General features: G+C 43.9%; 1 protein-coding gene across 1 annotated transcript; it reads right to left on the bottom strand.

The window, feature by feature from the left end:
* Window positions 1-15,402: 15,402 nt before the first annotated feature.
* On the bottom strand, window positions 15,403-17,371 carry LOC134460558 (lens fiber major intrinsic protein-like). Its single transcript, XM_063212937.1, has 4 exons — window positions 16,859-17,371; window positions 16,575-16,676; window positions 15,632-15,712; window positions 15,403-15,411 (listed from the first exon to the last, which is right to left on the bottom strand). Exons 1-4 carry the CDS (start codon window positions 16,982-16,984, stop codon window positions 15,403-15,405), a joined length of 318 nt encoding a protein of 105 aa, XP_063069007.1. The 5' UTR covers window positions 16,985-17,371.
* Window positions 17,372-18,023: the final 652 nt, after the last annotated feature.

Below are 18,023 nucleotides of genomic sequence, written 5' to 3'. Positions count from 1 at the left end.
GGAAACAACATGCAATGTCTTTGGCCTGGCTTAATGTACTTGCTAATGTATTGTGGTTTTCACTAAATGGCCTTTGACATTTGTTGCTGCCTGTATGTAGCACACATGACGCTGAATTTTCTTGTATTGAGGGATACAAAAGTGATTTAAAAAAAGGAGAGATGGATGATTCTACAGTGTAGGTGTGCATCTGAACCAAGTTCTGACAATATTCTTTAATTTGCCGTTGAGGCATATAAACATTAATTTAAAAACTCATGATTAGAACATGTTTAAATGTAGAATCAGGGGCAACTATTGTGAGAGCAGAGCACAATGAAGCCAGTCAGAGAGCATTCTGAGACCTCCACAGACTCACATGACTCAACAGCGTTCTGTTAGTTAAGGGTTAAATGGTGGGTGAGAAGAAGGACTGGTCTCTGCTGCCTGAATCAGCTCTGATCTCTGCAGTGCCATGCAGGCCAGGGAGGCAAACTGGCGCTGGCTGAACTGTTTGCTTTGCTGTAATTGCACTGCCTGCTGTCTCTCCCAAATGAGAACAGCTTGGCCCACAGTCTCTCAAATGTGCGTGTGCATGTGTGTGATCATCTCAGTGGTACTCTTCTGCCATCAATATACAAGTACAGCTACTATGACATCAACATATAGTACATACATCAGATGGCTTAAGTACTAATCTGTGTGTGTGTGTGCATGCTCTATCGCTCTCTCTAGTTACACACACACACACACAAACACACACACACCATTAACACAATGCAAGGTCACCCTTAAACTTGAGTGTGAGACAACACCAGGTTCTCACATGTACAGGTGACAGGTGACAGGTGACAGCTCCCAGCATGCAGTGTGCTAGACAACAGAAGGAGAGATGAAGCCGACACAGGAAGACAGCTATTGTTTGATGTTGGCCGTGCAAATGTTTAATGATGATGAAATTATAACAGACAGTAGAAGTCAGTATACTCCTCACGTGTTATTCATTTAAGAAATGTTACTTTGACACAATGATTAGTAACCTGTTTATGTTTTATTGCCTTTATTTGACAGGATAGTGAAGGTAGTGACAGGAAGTGAGTGCTGACCCTTCCCCATCTCTCTCTGCCCAAAGGACCCGGGCCGGGAGTCGAACCCGGGTCGGCCACATAGCAAACAAGTTCTCTACCATTTGGGCCACGATAGGGCCTGTTTTTAAAATATTAGGTAACCGCTTCAACTTGTTCACTCAAAAGAATCCAAATTAGTGTTTGACCATGTACCCAAAAAAAGTGAGTACACCCCCTTAAAGTCCTGTGGAGAGTGCCGTCTCCATCTTTGAAGCTGAAAAATGTGTTCAATTTTGGCCAAGCATTTCCTATTGAAATGACTGGAGGCGGGACTTATTCACTCTCTCCAGTTCTTATACTACCTCCATGAGCTACCAGGGCCAAGGAATTCTCTGTTGTGCTTACCCGAGCTACATGAGCTGTGCTGTGTGTGTCTGACCTGTGTGAACCCCTGTGTTAGCACTGTGTGAAGTGTGTATGGTTGTGGCATAATGTGCTAGCTCTGTGTGTGCGTGTGTGCGCGTGTGTGTGCGCGTGTTGTGCAGGACATGATGCGATTTTGCGAATACAACACCGGTGAAAAAAGCATGCACCCTGGGCACGACGCAATTTCGCCAATGAGTTCTGTAACAAATGGATAGCTGCAGGTCATCATCTCCAAAATGTTTTGATTTGAGTACCCACACAATACTTGGCCTGGCAAGACCTTTCCGTTTGCAAACTGATAGGCCTAGTATTGTAACAACTGTCTTTGTGTACTAGAGTGGTTGTAGGCCTGATTCACATTCGTTTATGAGCAAACAAGAATATAAAAGATAACATTTGAAGTGTACAAACAATTTGAAGTGCACAAACTTTTTTTTTCTAGAAACATTAATACATGGCAACCTTGCATATCTTAAAGGTGCACTGTGTAATATTTAAGTTTATTTACAGAATTCACCATGCTCCCTCACAAATGTTACCCTTCATGAATAGTTACCACCACCATCAAATTCTAAGTATTCATTATGACTGGGAAAATTGACGTTTTCATACATGATTTCCACCATTTTGAATCTGCAAAAATAGGATTTTTTTGGCTGCAAAATTTGCTGTACTTGTCATAATAGTAATTATCACTATAACTTCGTAAGTATGCATGAAAAGATCATATTTGGCAACAGGCAGCACAGTTTCAGTGAGCAGCATAGTTGCAAAACCTACTCTGGCCACAATCCTACATACTAGACAGGGCGTTAAAGATGCACCAAAGAGGGTGGAGTAATAAAGAGGCTTCGAAACCCGCCCACCCAATGCAAAAGTGTGTGCTCAAGTTGGGTCTCCTAAGGGGGCGTTGTCCCCTCCTTCTTCTTCTATTTTTGAGGTGTTTGCACAAGAAATGCGCTACCGCCATCTACAGTGCTAAGGGGACTCCCTTTATTCTCAACCTGAGGACTCCGAAGGTCTCCTAACCGAAGGTCTCCTAAAGGGGCGTTCACCCTACAGAAAGTGGATACCAGAAATGAACTGAAATGACTTATCTCTGTCTAGAGTATCTCTGGATGCACTATGACTTAATGCATGTTTGTCATGTGTCTACAGGAACCAGTGAAGGACTACATTTCCAAGGAGACTGTTCTGCAGCTAAGTCTGCAAACATGAATATGCAACACCAAGCCATTCAATAAAAAAGAAAAAAAGCCAACTTGGTTGTTTATAACCAAAGAGGGACAAAAAACCTGAACTGTCTAGTTCTTTGGTAAAGCCAGTGTAGTGGCGTAAAACGCCTTGGCCTGTTTCCCCTAAAACAACCACTAGGTTAATGTAATACAGGGTAAAATGCATCGCTCAATGACTGGGACATGCCAATTAAACGAGAAGACAATGTACTGAAAAACTGATTTGAGACGGTAAATGATCTAATATGCAGTAGATGCAATTGGCCACTAAGCGTCACTGCATATTCTTGGGTTTAGGGTTTTTTTTTTAAAAGGTAGTTACTTGATCTTTTTAATTGCGTGAATATTGACCTACTAAGCTATTGTGTGTGTGTGTGTGTGTGTGTGTGTGTGTGTGTGTGTGTGTGTGTGTGTGTGTGTGTGTGTGTGTGTGTGTGTGTGTGTGTGTGTGTGTGTGTGTGTGTGAGTCACAGTTCTGCTATGCCAAGTTTTCATTCAATGCAATGCTTAGAACACTTAAAACAGAATTTCAGGACAGAGAAGTTTTTTTCTTTTTTTAGAGTTTTATCTTTTCCCTTCAAATGCATGCAATTTTTAAAAATGGAAATGAATACGCTATGCCAGCCTGCGGTGTATGGACTAGCTGAGAGATTCAGACTTCAGCCAAGTCGTCTCTTGAAAAAAAATCTTATCTGCGTTTCTGTACCACAACAAAAAAACATGAACCATCACACAAAGCCAAAGGCAATTTAATATCATAGCAAATAATACAGATGGAATGTAATACAACTCAGAAAAATAACATATATTCTTTGCCATTTGATAATGATATCAAATAAAAAGCTTCCGTGAAAATTCAGTCTCTCTCCCTCTCATACACACACACGCGCATTTAAAGACAAAACACAAGTGATATATGCACTCTCACACAAACCACTTACACAGACCCATATGCACTCTCACACAAACCACTTACATAGACCCACACCCTCTCTCAAACACGCTGAACACTGCCACTGCTGGCGATGGAGCCCATGATCCAGACCACGCACCATCCCAGACCACAACCAGGTGCAGTGCCCCTAACTGAGCCTGGGTGAGCAACGCACTGAATGCCTTCCTCTGCATTCTAGCGACACTGCCTCATGCCTGCGCAGTAAGGCATTCCACTGTTGGCAAGCCGAAGGAACTGCGGACCCAACTGCCCCTAGGAACCCCTAGCCAGGACATCAGGACTGGCCCCCCGGATGACTACATCCGCCATGCCCACCGTACCCAGACTTCACCACCAATCTCAGACGTCAGCGGAAATCAATTTCTCCAAGAAGAAAGAAATGTGCCTTGACCAGAACTTGCTGGGAGACAAGAGTGAAAGAACAAACACCAGAAGAGAGCTGTTAAGCCAAAGCTTCTACTCTATCCTACCCTACACTACGCTACTCTACTCTACCTGCAGTGGAGCTCCAGCATGGTGTCTCTGTGAGGATGGTTGAGGTCAAGACCAAGCTGAACCCTCTTGACCACAACGGTGACTGTCAAGGTGAAGATGTGTATAGCAGTGCTTGTGAGGATGGTTGAAGCCAAGGCCAAGCTGAACTCTCTTGGCCTTGATGAGATGTGCATAGCAGTGTCTGCAGCACGGATGAAGAACTACTTCCACAAGCACTGCCGAATGGAGGTCAAGAAGTGGCATCCAGACCATCTCGGTTGCAATACAGCATGAAAGTGATGGATGCCAAACCTTCCACGCAAACGGAAGTTGGCAATATCCAGAGCAGCACTGACTGAGATTGGTGATGGATTCCAGGTACTGTGAATATAGCAAAGAACATCAGGCCAGTCCTGAAGACCTAACTGAAGTTCCAAGTGGCAGTGCGGCACAGAGTTCCTTCAGTGGCCAAGGAAGTCAGTAAAATACATTGCTAAACAAGCAAGAGACAACGTCACTAGAATGCAGAAGAAAACATTCAATGCCGTACTCACCCCAAAGTCAGCTGAGGGCACAACACCCAATTGCAGTCCAGAACAATGCACAGTCCAAGTCCAGAACACCACCACCAATAGTAGCAGCAGTCCACACACTCGAGTTACACACACACATGCATGCACATTCTATACACACACACACACACACACACACACACGCACACACAAAAGCACGTTCTACATACACACACACACATTACATACACGCGCACATTCTACGCGCACACACACACACACACACACACACTTTGCACTGGCCCACACTCTCCATCAAACACTCAAATACATGCATGCTTTGTAATGATATAAACCAAAAATAAAAAGCTGCAGTGAATTTTCAGTCATTCAGTCCCTCACACACAGACGAATCAAACATCCACATCTTGTATTGTAGATAACAATAGAAATTAAAAACATAACTTTGAGATAATACTGGTAATGAAACATAATGGTAAAAAAGTATGTCCAAGTTGACTGTTATAGCTCACCCGTCATGAGTGTAGAGTGTAGAGTGTAGATGAGAGAACATTCAGACTAAGGCATACATACACACACTGTCAGACAGTGAGACAGAGGAGAACTGTATTGCTGGGAGGAGCAGAGCTGGATTGTTGGGAGGAGAAGAGCTGGGTTGCTTGGAGGAGGGGGCTACTATAACAATTCTGGCTGGCCACTGCATCCCCTGGCTTGGTGGCAGGGTTACGGTATAGGGCCTGGGGTCTTGAGCTTGATGAGCTCCTGCTCCAGAGGCCGGCTGCCTTTCAGGGTGGCTACCCTCTCGGCCAGGCCACAAATGCTGGGGAAGAGCATACATGACGGCACCCATAGAACCACAGATCATGGGACCCACCCAGTACACCTGAAGGAGGAGGGAAGAACAGAAACCATATTATAGTTACATGTGGGCTACAGAGACATTGGGGCAAGACAGAACAATCTTAACCCATTGACACCTAGGCACCTGCAACAAAGGGTGCTGAATGCCTGAGCCCTTTTTTAAGAAAAGCTACCTTCAGCCCATAAAAACCTAAATATCTCAGCTTCTGAAGCACATAAAAATATGCACTACGTTGCATTTAAACACTAAGACCCTCATCTTTCATTATAATGTGTTCATTAATCTCAAACAAACAGATTTTTAATAAAGTTGTCTCAAATCTCATGAGCCTGAATGCTGCGTAATGCAGCTCCAGGCGCCAGGGCCAATGTTGCGCAACGCAACATCACGCATGAATGGGTTAAGATATGCAGTGCATGCCACATTCTGCAAAACATCAGTGCAGACCATATTGAATACTTCTTGATTCACCAACAGTGCAGATCACATACATCTATGTATGACCTGAAAGTAGTTTACAAACAATGGGAGGGTGTAAGGCTGTTTTTAATGTATACATTTTTTCTTACCCAGTGGTTCATGAAGTTCTTCTTGAACAGAGCAGGGGTGAAGGATCTGGCAGGGTTCATTTCAGCTCCAGGGAAGAATATCTGAAACAAATAGTGTTCATAGTTGAGTATTAGCTTTAATGTACAAAAGTAATGAAGCAAGATATTGTTGCGGCCTGGATGTAGAATAAGATTAGAAATAAGCATGTGTGGGGCCCCAAATAGAACAGTTCAAGGGTGAGAGCAGGTTTGCACATTGAAAAAGATAGTAAGGTCAAGCAAAATTAGTTTTTTTTCTGATTGCAGAGTAGAGCAGACATTTCAGGGTTCTGCCTTCATTAGTTCGCAGGTGTCACAGAAATCAAGCTAAATCACACTAAAGGAAATTCTTGTGAAGGTACGTGTACGCACTGGTGTGGAGCACAAAATCCCCTATGTTCAAACAGCTCTAATGGACCCCCTTTATATATTACTAACAGGCCTATGTAAAACCAAATCCCTCTGGGCCCCCTTGCACAGTGAGAATACAGTTGACAAATAATATCAAATAATATATTAATTACATTTGTCTTCTTTGAGGGAAATTACTAGTTGGAAAAGCCCTTGGGTCTCGAGCTTGATGAGCTTCCCACAGGTGTCCTGCTCCAGAGGCCGGCTGCCTTTCAGGGTGGCTACCCTCTCGGCCAGGCCACAAATGCTGGGGAAGAGCATGAAGTCGTACATGACGGCGCCCATAGCACCACAGATCATGGGACCCACCCAGTACACCTGCAGGAGGAGGGAAGAACAGAAACCATATTATAGTTACATGTAAGCTGCAGAGACATTGGAGCAAGACAGAACAATCTTAAGACGTGCAGCGCATGCCACCTTCTGCAACACACCAATACATAGTGTAATAACTACGGTAATTTAATTCTACACTAACAGTGCAGACCACATTGAAAACTTCTTGACACCAACAGTGGAGACCACAATTCTATATCTGACCTGAAAGTAGTTTTCAAACATTGGGAGGGTACACACATGGTTTTAATGCATAATTTGTAATATTTTTTCTTACCCAGTGGTTTATGAAGTTCCTCTTGAACACAGCAGGGGTGAAGGGTCTGGCAGGGTTCATTTTAGCTCCAGTGTGGAACATCTGAAAAAAGAAAAGCAAAGTGTTCACAGTTAAGTATTAGCTTTAATGTAAAAAAGTAAAGAAGCAATAAATTGTTGCAGCCTGGATGTAGAGAAAGAAGCATGTGTGTGGCCCCAAATATTACAGTTCAAGGGTAAGAGCAGGTTCGCACATTGAAAAAGTATTTGATCCCTTGCTGAATTTGTTGGTTTGTCAACTGATAAAAACATGATCAATCTATAACTTTAATGGTAGGCGCATTCTAACACAGACAGAATATCAAAAAGAAAATCCGGAAAACCACATTAACGAATATCATTAATTGCATTTGTCTTCTTTGTATTTCATTGAGGTAAAATAAGTACTTGACCCCTCTAGCCAATGAAATACAAAGTACTAATTAGAAAAGCCCTTGTTCTCTAGGACAGAGGTCAGACGTTTTGTTTATGTGCACAAACATTGTCATCCACTAAAGGAATTTTGTCTTTTCTTTGCAGATCATCTCTAAATCATTAAGATTTAGTGGTTGTGGCTTGCCAAATGGGTGCTTCAGTTCCCTTCATACGATTACTATAGGGTACATGTCTGGAGATGGTTTAGGCATATTGGGTTTACATACAGTGTCTTAACTCGCCATCCAACCCGTGCCTGCAGTTCACCTAGGGATCACTGTCGAGACCCCTAGGCGAACTGCAGGCATGGATCGACTAGAGTGGGGAGGCTGTCTGTAAACTGGCTGTGTGCTCTGTGTGTATCTGAGAGTAGCAACCAGCTGATAGCTAAGCTAGGTTGTGGGCCACCAGGCGTTGCTTGTTTTGAAAACAAGCAGAAAAAAATACTCGACATGGGTTGACATAAACCCATGTGGGCAACGCCGCCTTTCGATGTGATGCAACACAGACAGGCTTTCGTGATTCGCTCGTAGCTCTGTATCAGAGACAGTCTTATACGAGACGGATCACTCATAAAACCTTCCATAGGAATGAACGAGAGCATTTGGCTACGCGAACATGGCGTTTGCCGGCGTCACTCCCACCTGTCCGGTAACGGTTTGTTTGCTGGCGGCCATGTGGTTTGTTTGCCGTCCGTGGAAAATTGAAGTCATTGTGAATTGGGCAGAGAGCGCAAATCGACCATTAATCACCTTTCTGCGCCCATCCAAAATGCAGGTGCAGGACAAAGGGACAGATAATAACGGAAACAAAAACGGCCGTGTGCATAGGCCCTACATGTGCACACCCGTTGTGTTTTTTTCTTATGGTTGAAATGTAGACCTCCTTGTTGAAAACAAATAAGTTAGAAAAAGCAAAACAGGAGCAAGTCTGCAAGACATTCAACTTTGATCCGTTTTGCTTTTTCTCTTATAGGCCTATTTTTCACCTTTGGTCATAGCTATTAGGCCCATCAGTTTATAGGCAACAACATGATATCACAATTCAAAACACCAATTTTGAGGTAGTCTAATTCATTAATTTACTCAATAGCCTATTTTTCTTATTTATGAGCAGGGACGACCATTGTGCTTACTGCTTAGGCTATCAGAAAAAAAAATCCAGTGTTATTTTCTGTACAATGACCAAAGAATGGATGCCCGTTTGACAGCCGGCCAGAAGAGGTGAAGTCGACGCAACTTGCTCCCACCGGCCGCAAAACGGAACGTTGTCGTGGAATGCTGCGCATGCGCAGTTCAAAAATAGTATAAAGGAAAACGCTGTTTTAAGTGTTTCTTTCATGTATGCGGTCATTCTAAGACTGCCATTAGAACCAGTTTTTCATTGTGATTCCAACCATATGAGTTGTGTATCGCTGTGTTGTCCCATTGTCACACACATTATTTCCCCCATTCATTCTTATATACCCTATCACTGACTAATCTCAAATAGTCAGTTTGAGGCGTAACCAAGATGGCCGCCGAGTGATGGGACTTATGGGAATAGACTTTGTATTGTTTATGTCAATTGGGAAACACAGCCAGGCGAGGTGACGCACCACTATGAAGCCTTGCATGCGAGTTTAACTTGAGGTGACCGTCCGATTTTCAAAAGGAGCGAGTAAAACTGTTTATCGGAAGTTGGCCTTTAATAATGTGAAAATTCCCATCAACACACTATACAAGGATAATGGTTTAAGTGTTTTTCTGAATATCTACACAATTAATATTAAGTGATCTTGAATCATTTTAGTCGATAAAGTACATTTGAAGTAGATATTTAGCCTGACATTTCAGATCTGGTCCTTGATTAATGTGTCACTTCATATTCACACAGTTTTACTCCAGTTTTGGACAGAGGTGGCAGTGCTCTCTATTGATTTGCATTGACTGAAGGTACACTAGTTTGGAGCCTGATTGACTGATATGGTGCTGGTGACCATTTACCATCTTGAGCTTGATGTGCTCCCCACAGGTGTCCTGCTCCAGAGGCCGGCTGCCTTTCAGGGTGGCTACCCTCTCGACCAGACCGCACATGCAGGGGAAGAGCATGAAGTCGTACATGACGGCGCCCATAGCACCACAGATCATGGGACCCACCCAGTACACCTGCAGGAGGAAGGAAGAACAGAAAACATATTATAGTTACATGTAAGTAGCAGAGACATCGGAGCAAGCAGAGTAATCTTAAGACACGCAGTGCATGGTGCATTCTGCAAAACATCAATACACAATGTAATAACTAATTTAATTGAATACTTCTTGACACACTAACAGTGCAGACCACATACATCTATATATGAACTGAAAGTAGTGTATATATTTTTTCTTACCCAGTGGTTCATGAAGTTCCTCTTGAACATAGCAGGGGTGAAGGATCTGGCAGGGTTCATTTCAGCTCCAGTGTGGAACATCTGAAACAAATAGTGTTCATAGTTGAGCATTAGCTTTAATGTAAAAAGTAAGGAAGCAAGATATTGTTGCAGCCTGGATGTAGAATAAGATTAGAAACAAGCACAGGTGTGGCCCATCTTTAATTCAGTTGACAAGTTGATTTGAAGTGTCTACCTAGTCTGTGGGACCAGAACTTAATAGTTGACAGGGGATCAAATTCTTCTTCCCCTATATTAAAAAGAAATCAATTAATACATAATCTTGGAAGTTCTGCATTTTCTTTTTGATATTCTGTCTCTGCATGTTAGAATACACCTACCATTAAAATGATAGACTATTCATGTCTTTATTAGTACGGCAAACCAACAACAAAATCAGCAAGAGATGAAATGCTCATTATTCTTACTGTACCTGGTGACTCAGTCAAACGTCCCTAATATTGAGTCCTGTGAGACCAGTTGGCGGCTAACTGGTCTAATAGGACTCAAAGTTAACTGCTAGCTTAGAGGTAAAAATTGCACTGCCATATTCGGAGAAAGGTAAAAATCAATCATTTAACTGAAGAAGAAGTGTAAAATAAGCTTATTTCCAAAAATGGGACAGTATCACTAACATAATTGTTACATTGTCTTGTTACTCACAATATGTAGCAATAAACGCTGTTAATCAAAGCAAGCCTGTGTCCAGACATGGACCACCGCGACACCTCCCACTCGGTCTTGGCATGGCGCGACATGGGAAGATCGCACCCATCAGGCGAGCTGGTTGCAGCCAACTTGTTCCTCTCTACTGGTAGGAGGTCGATGAGCCGTCGTACATCCCGATACAATGTGGTACCTTGTGGGTCCACAGGACATTAGGTTGGCTTTGGAATCTTCACCTGAGCACATCCACTTGGGGGGAATTTCATATGGACATCCCAGACAATGCCTTTGGAGTGGTCACATTGACCACTCTTGCGAGCTTGAATTGCTCCTTCAATGCATTTTGGTAGCAGAACCACACTACATCTGCAACTTGAACATTTCTTCTTGAAGTGTGCCGCCCTTCATATGTTATTTCTGAGCGCTGAATAGGGCAGATATTAGTCTTTGATAGTTGGGGTTGCTGGTGACGGGGCGTGGGGAAGTTTGTAGGAGGAGAGCTGGATTGCTGGGAGGAGAAGATCTGGATTGTTGGAAGCAGGGGGCTACTATAATAAGTCTGATTGGCCACTGCTTCTCCTGACTTGGTGGCAGGGTTATGGTATAGGGATTGGGTCTTGAGCTTGATGAGCTCCCAACAAGGGTTCTGCTCTGGAGGCCGGCGGCCTTTCAGAGTGGCTACCCTCTCGGCCAGGCTGCGCATGCGGGGGAAGAGCATGAAGTCGTACATGACGGCGCCCATAGCACCACAGATTATGGGACCCACCTAGAATGCCTGCATGAGGAGGGAAGAACAGAAACCATATTATACGGTAGTTACATGTGAGATGCAGAGACATCGGAGCAAGACAGAACAATCTTAAAGGGGCACAATGTAGCACTACATAGTTTGTGTAGATTTTGAGACAGGCATGGCACTGGCACCATGCAGTAGTGAAAAAATGCTGTTTAACTAAGTTCACTGTGAGACTGTTTTTCATCACAGAATGCTGTAAGAATTGTGTTCACAGGTGGAAGATAGACACAGAGGCAGAGATTTGTCAATCATGTTCAGAGTTTACTGAGGATACTCAGGTCATTACAACGATACAGCTTAATCAGTCCTATCATCGGAGAAAGGCACATTTCTGCCCTTTAAGTGTCTGTAAGGTAGTTCTATTGAACTTGTCTCGTCAGTTTTGATTGGCTGTCCTGATCGGGTGATCCTGACAGAAGCTACAGAGTATCTTCAGAGACTTTCATGATACATTTGTAACATACCTTAACAATGGCTTAGTGTGTCTGAACGTACTCTGCAGCCTCTCTGCTCTGTTTGTATCAAAAGAGGAATGTTCTTGGGTCTCCCGATAAGGGCACACAAGCTAATGGTCTTGCTAGTATATATTCTATATTCCTACAATGCCAGCAGTTGATACAAATGTGAATATATATCTGGCAGTATGTAAAGCAGACCGTGAAAGTGGTCGCGAGAGTCATCGTTCACTTACTATTGACTCAAATAAGCATCGGCTGACTCGGGACAGTGATTAATTAAACTTTTAATCCTACATATTGGCCTTTTAAGACATGCAGTGCATTGCACATTCAGCCAAAATCAATACTTAACTTATATGAATACTTCTTGACACACTAACAGTGCAGACCACATAATTCTATATCTGATCTGAAAGTAGTTTACAAACAATAGAAAGGTAAACACATTTTTTTTCCTTACCCAGTGGTTCATGAAATTCCTCTTGAACATGGCAGGGGTGAAGGATCTGGCAGGGTTCATTTCAGCGCCAGTGTAGAACATCTGAAACAAACAGTGTTCATAGTTGAGTTTCAGATTTAATGTAAAAAAATAAGGAAGCAATAAATTGTTGCGGCCTGGATGTGTTGTTCTATTTGGATGTGGCCTGTTCCTTTTGGGGCCACACACATGCTTATTTCTCAATGTGAGAGCAGGTTCGCACATTGAAAAAGTATTTTTGTTTGAATTTGTTTGTCAACTGATAGACATAATCAGTTTATAACTTTAATGGTAGGTGCATTCTAACACAGAGACAAAATATGAGAGAGAGAGAGACAGAGAGAGAGAGAGAGAGAGAGAGAGAGAGAGAGAGAGAGAGAGAGAGAGAGAGAGAGAGAGAGAGAGAGAGAGAGAGAGAGAGAGCGCGAGAGAGAGAGAGAGAGAGAGAGAGAGAGCGCTTCATCTGAATACAATGCGACACTGGAAGTAGAGTATTTAAGGGAATTCTCTTAGGTTAGAAAGATTAGCGTTAACATAAATGTTACATAGGCTTTTTACTCACAAAACACAGCGAGGATGGATGGAGGCTCGCTGGCTCTTGCTTCCCCTGGCTGGGCAGCAGGCTTATAGGGCCTGGGTGTTGAGCTACATGAGGCTCCCTGCAGGTGTGCTGCTGGTTCATCTCCAGGGGCCGACTGCCTTTCAGGGTGCGGGGGAAGAGCATGAAGTCGTACATAATGGCGCCCACAGCGCCACAGATCATGAAACCTGCCTAGTACACCTGCACGAGCCATATTATAGTTACATGTAAGCTTCAGAGACATTGGAGCAAGACAGAACAATCTGGAGACATGCAGTGCATGGCACATTCTGCAAAACACCAATAAATAATGTAAGCTTAATGACTGATTTAACTGAATACTTCTTGACACACTAACAGTCCCTAACACTGCACAATGTTAATGCATAAATTGTAGATATTTTTTCTAACCCAGTGGTTCATGAAGTTCCTCTTGAACATAACAGGGGTGAAGGATCTGGCGTGGTTCATTTCAGCTCCAGTGAAGAACATCTGAAAGAAACAAATAGAGTTCAGAGTTGAATATTAGCTTGAATGTAAAAAAAGACATTTCAGAGAGCAGGTCTAATGTCAAGCTCAAGTTTTTTTTTTCCTGAAAGCAGAGCAGAGCAGGGGTTTCAGGGTTCTGCCTTCATCGGTGCACAGATGAGCACACACAGCACCGATGAAGGCAAAACCCTGAAACGTGTGCTCTACTCTGCTCCAGAGTTATGGACTCGAGTCATGTGACTGGGACCCAAGTCCAACTCGAGTCGTTAGTATGATAACTTGACAAAATGTCAAGACTTGTGACTTGACTTGGGCTTGAGCAATAGTCTCTACTTGGACTTGGGCCTCATGACATCACATAAAGACTTGCCCCTTCCCATGATGCTTCCCGAAATATTTTATCTATCCAGTTCAACAAAATTGGAGCATTTTCTACAGCTGATTTCATAGCGCAGACAGCGCAAGCTGCCAGCAGCAGCTTCATTTGCAACGTTCTGTCTTTGAATGCCCACAGCACTTCAGCACGGCGTGCACATTTTAGCACAGTTTAAGAGTTTAGCTACATACAGCACTGTTCCCAACACGTGCAGCAGTTTGGGCATTCTTTAAGTAGATAGACCAAAACAATTGTATGGTCACAGATCTTTGAATAATTGTATGGTTGACATTTTCAATGGGGTTTTATTTCTGGAGAGTTAAAATGTCCCTACCAAAGCCATACCATCAGCAAGGTTTGAAATACTTATTCTCACTGTACAGGTACCTGGTGGGCCCTGGTGACTCAGTCCAACATTGTCCCCCTATGTTGACACACTTCTTTATAAACTATGAGAAAAGAAGAAGCAATGTGAGAGTGTGTGTGTGCAATTGAGTGATACTCACTCCCATGAGGTGTGCCATGGTGACAGAGAAGCCGATGCGGAGCCCATGCGTCGGTTCCTCCTGTCATCCACCACAAAGATGCAGCATATGCCCATGCCAAGCAGGAGCTATACACGGAGGGAGGGAGGAGGGAGGCTACCCTCTCTGCCAGGCCACACATGCGGGGGAAGAGCATGAAGTCATATATGATGGTGCCAATAGCACCACAGATCATGGGACCCACCCAGTACACCTGCATGAGGAGGGAAGAACAGAAACCATATTCTGGTTACATTCGAGCTGCAGAGACATTGGAGCAAGACAGAACAGCCTTAAGACATGCAGTAGCCTACATGGCACATTCTGCAAAACATCAATACTGTATCATACTGTAAAACTAATTTAATTGGAATTCTTCTTGACACACCAACAGTGCAGACCACATTGAAAACTTCTTGACACAAACAATGCAGACTACATCATTCTATATCTGACCTGAAAGTAGTTTACAAACAGTGGGAGGGTATACGCACGTTTTAATACATAATTTGCATATCTTTTTTCTTACCCAGTGGTTTATTAAGCTCCTCTTGAACACAGCAGGGGTGAAGGATCTGGCAGGGTTCATTTCAGCTCCAGTGTGGAACATCTGAAACATAGTGTTCATAGTTGAGTATTAGCTTTAATGTGAAAAAGTAGGGAAGCAAGATATTGTTGCGGCCTGGATGTAAAGAAATAAGCATGTGTGTCGACCCAAATAGAACAGTTCAAGGGTGAGAGCAGGTTCGCACACTAAAAAAGTATTTCAACCCTTGCTGAATTTGTTGGTTTTCAACTGCTAAAGACATGATCAGTCTATTTTCGAATGCATGATCTACCATTTTAAAGTTATAGACAGAATTTCAAAAAAGAAAATCTGGAAAATAACATTAAAGACTATCATATCAATTACATTAGTTCTATTTGGCTAGAGGGGTCAAATCCAGGGGCCGGCTGCCTTTCAGGGTGCGGGGGAAGAGCATGAAGTCGTACATGATGGGGCCCACAGCGCCACAGATCATGAAACCTGCCTAGTACACCTGCACGAGGAGGGAAGAACAGAAACCATATTATAGTTACATGTAAGATGCAGAGACATTGGAGCGAGACAGAACAATCTTAAGACGTGCAGTGCATGGCACATTCTGCAAAACACCAATAAATAACGTAATGACTGATTTAACTGAATACTTCTTGACACACTAGCAGTCCCTAACACTGCACAATTTTAATGCAAAAAATTGTAGATATTTTTCTAACCCAGTGGTTCATGAAGTTCCTCTTGAACATAACAGGGGTGAAGGATCTGGTGGGGTTCATTTCAGCTACAGAGTAGAACATCTGAAAGAAACAGAGTTCAGACTTGAATATTAGCTTGAATGCAAAAAAAACTTTGAAGACAGTAATGTCAAGCACAAGGTTTTTTTCCTGAAAGCAGAGTAGAGCAGAGATTTCAGGGTTCTGCCTTCATCGGTGCACAGGTGAGCACACACAGCACTGACGAAGGCAAAACCCTGAAACGTGTGCTCTACTCTGCCCCAGAGTTATGGACTTGGGTCATGTGACTGGGACTCAAGTCCAACTCGAATCGATAATATGATAACTTGACAAAATGTCAAAAGACTTGTGACGTGACCTTGATCAATAGTCTCTACTTGGACTTGGGCCTCATGACATTGCACAAAGACTTGCCCCTTCCCATGATGCTTCCCGTTAAAAATATTTTATCTATCCAGTTCAACAAAATCGGAGCATTTTCTACAGTTGATTTCATAGCGCAGACAGCGCAAGCTGCCAGCAGCAGCTACATTCCAACGTTCTGTCTTTGAATGTCCACAGCACTTAAGCACGGCGTGCATATTTTAGCACAGAGTTCAGCTATATTCAGCACTGTTGTCAACACGTGCAGCAGTTTGAGTCTTCTTTAAGTAGATAGACCAAAATAATTTTATGGTCACATATCTTTCAGATCTTATACTGTTATGCTGGTCATTTTCAATGGGGTTTTATATCTGGTGAGTAAGAATGTCCATGCCAAAGCTGAACAACACTATCAGCAAGGTTTGAAATACTTATTCTCACTGTACCTGGTGGGCCCTGGTGACTCAGCCCAACATTCTCCCCCTATTTTGACGCACTTGTTTATAAACTATGAGAAAGCGGGAGCAATGTGAGTGTATGTGTGCAACTGTGTGATACTCACTCCCATGAGTTGTGCCATGGTGAACATAGAAGCCGATGAGGAGGCCATGCGTCGGTTCCTCCTCTCATCCATCACGAAGAAGATGCATATGCCCATGCCAAGCTGGAGAGAGAGAGAGAGAGAGAGACAGAGAGACAGAGAGACAGAGAGACAGAGAGACAGAGAGACAGAGAGAGAGAGAGAGAGAGTCAAAATAGATTGTTAGTCTTCATCCGTATTCATCTGACACCAATGTGACACTGAAAGTTCACTACTTAAGGGCATTACATTGACTTTTTACTCACCCCACACATCCAGTGCAGCGAGGACCTATGGAGGTTGTCAATCAGAGAGTCCGTGCCCAGACACCACCTGCAGCAACACTTCCCACTCGATCTTGGAATGGAGTGACACAGGAAGATGGCACCCATCAGGCCAGGTGGTTTCTGCTAACTTGGACGAAGAGTAGTCGCATATCCTGATGCAGTGTGGTACCTTGCGGGACCCAGGACTTTTTGGTTTGCTTTCGAATCTTCACTTGAGCACATCTACTTGGAGGGAATTTCACATGTCTACTTGGAGGGCATTTCACACGGACATCCTGGACAATGCCTTTGGACTTGTCACGCTGACCACTCTTGCGAAGTTGAATTGTCCCCGTAATGCATTTTGGTGGCAGAGCCACACTACATCTCCAACAGCAACATTTGTTCTTGCAGCGTGCCACTTGCTGTGGATGAACAGGTTCGGGCCTGTAAGTTGGCTCCAGGACTTCAGAACTGGCTGACTTGTGTTGGCATTTCTTGCAGTCTTTTGAGGGGGTGGATGGTGTTGTCGACTTTTTTGAAATCTCCACGGCCCTGTCCAGGAAATTTACACCCTCCCCCTCGCCGACAGTGACTGTACCGGATGAAGGCACTGTCCCCATTCCCCCTCCCAACACTCAGGAGTCCCACAGCTGCTCCCCATGTCCATGCAACTGCCCTGGCTAACTCACCCAGACCGCCAAAGTGCCCTTCGGCCAACAGCTCCTGCACTGCTGCCACTGCTGGAGACGCAGCCCCGAACATGAACCATGCACCGTTCCGAATCGCAACTGGGTGCCGTGCCCTCGGCTGAGCCCAGACGAGCACTGCAGTGAATACCCTCCTCCACACTCTAGCAACACCGCCCCCATCTATGCAGTAAGGCATTCCACTGACCCTGCTGGGCCACCCTCCCCAAGGAAGTCGAAGGAATGGCAGACCAGACCACCACTCTGAACCCGCAGCCAGGACATCAGGACCAGCCCCCCGGGGACTATGCCCACAGTACCCAGAATTCATCACCAAGAAGATAAAAGACATGTGCTTCGGCCAGAAATTGCTGAGAGACAGTGAGAGAACCACTCACCAGAAGAGAGCTGTTAAGCCAAGCGTCTACCTCTCTACGCTACTCTACTAGTACTGTGCTGTACCTGCGATGGAGCTG

Source organism: Engraulis encrasicolus, chromosome 13 (assembly GCF_034702125.1).
Source record: "Engraulis encrasicolus isolate BLACKSEA-1 chromosome 13, IST_EnEncr_1.0, whole genome shotgun sequence".
In the NCBI taxonomy this organism is placed as follows: Eukaryota; Metazoa; Chordata; class Actinopteri; order Clupeiformes; family Engraulidae; genus Engraulis; species Engraulis encrasicolus.
The sequence above is the reverse complement of the archived record's forward strand: the minus strand, read 5'-3'. Positions and strand labels throughout refer to the sequence as shown.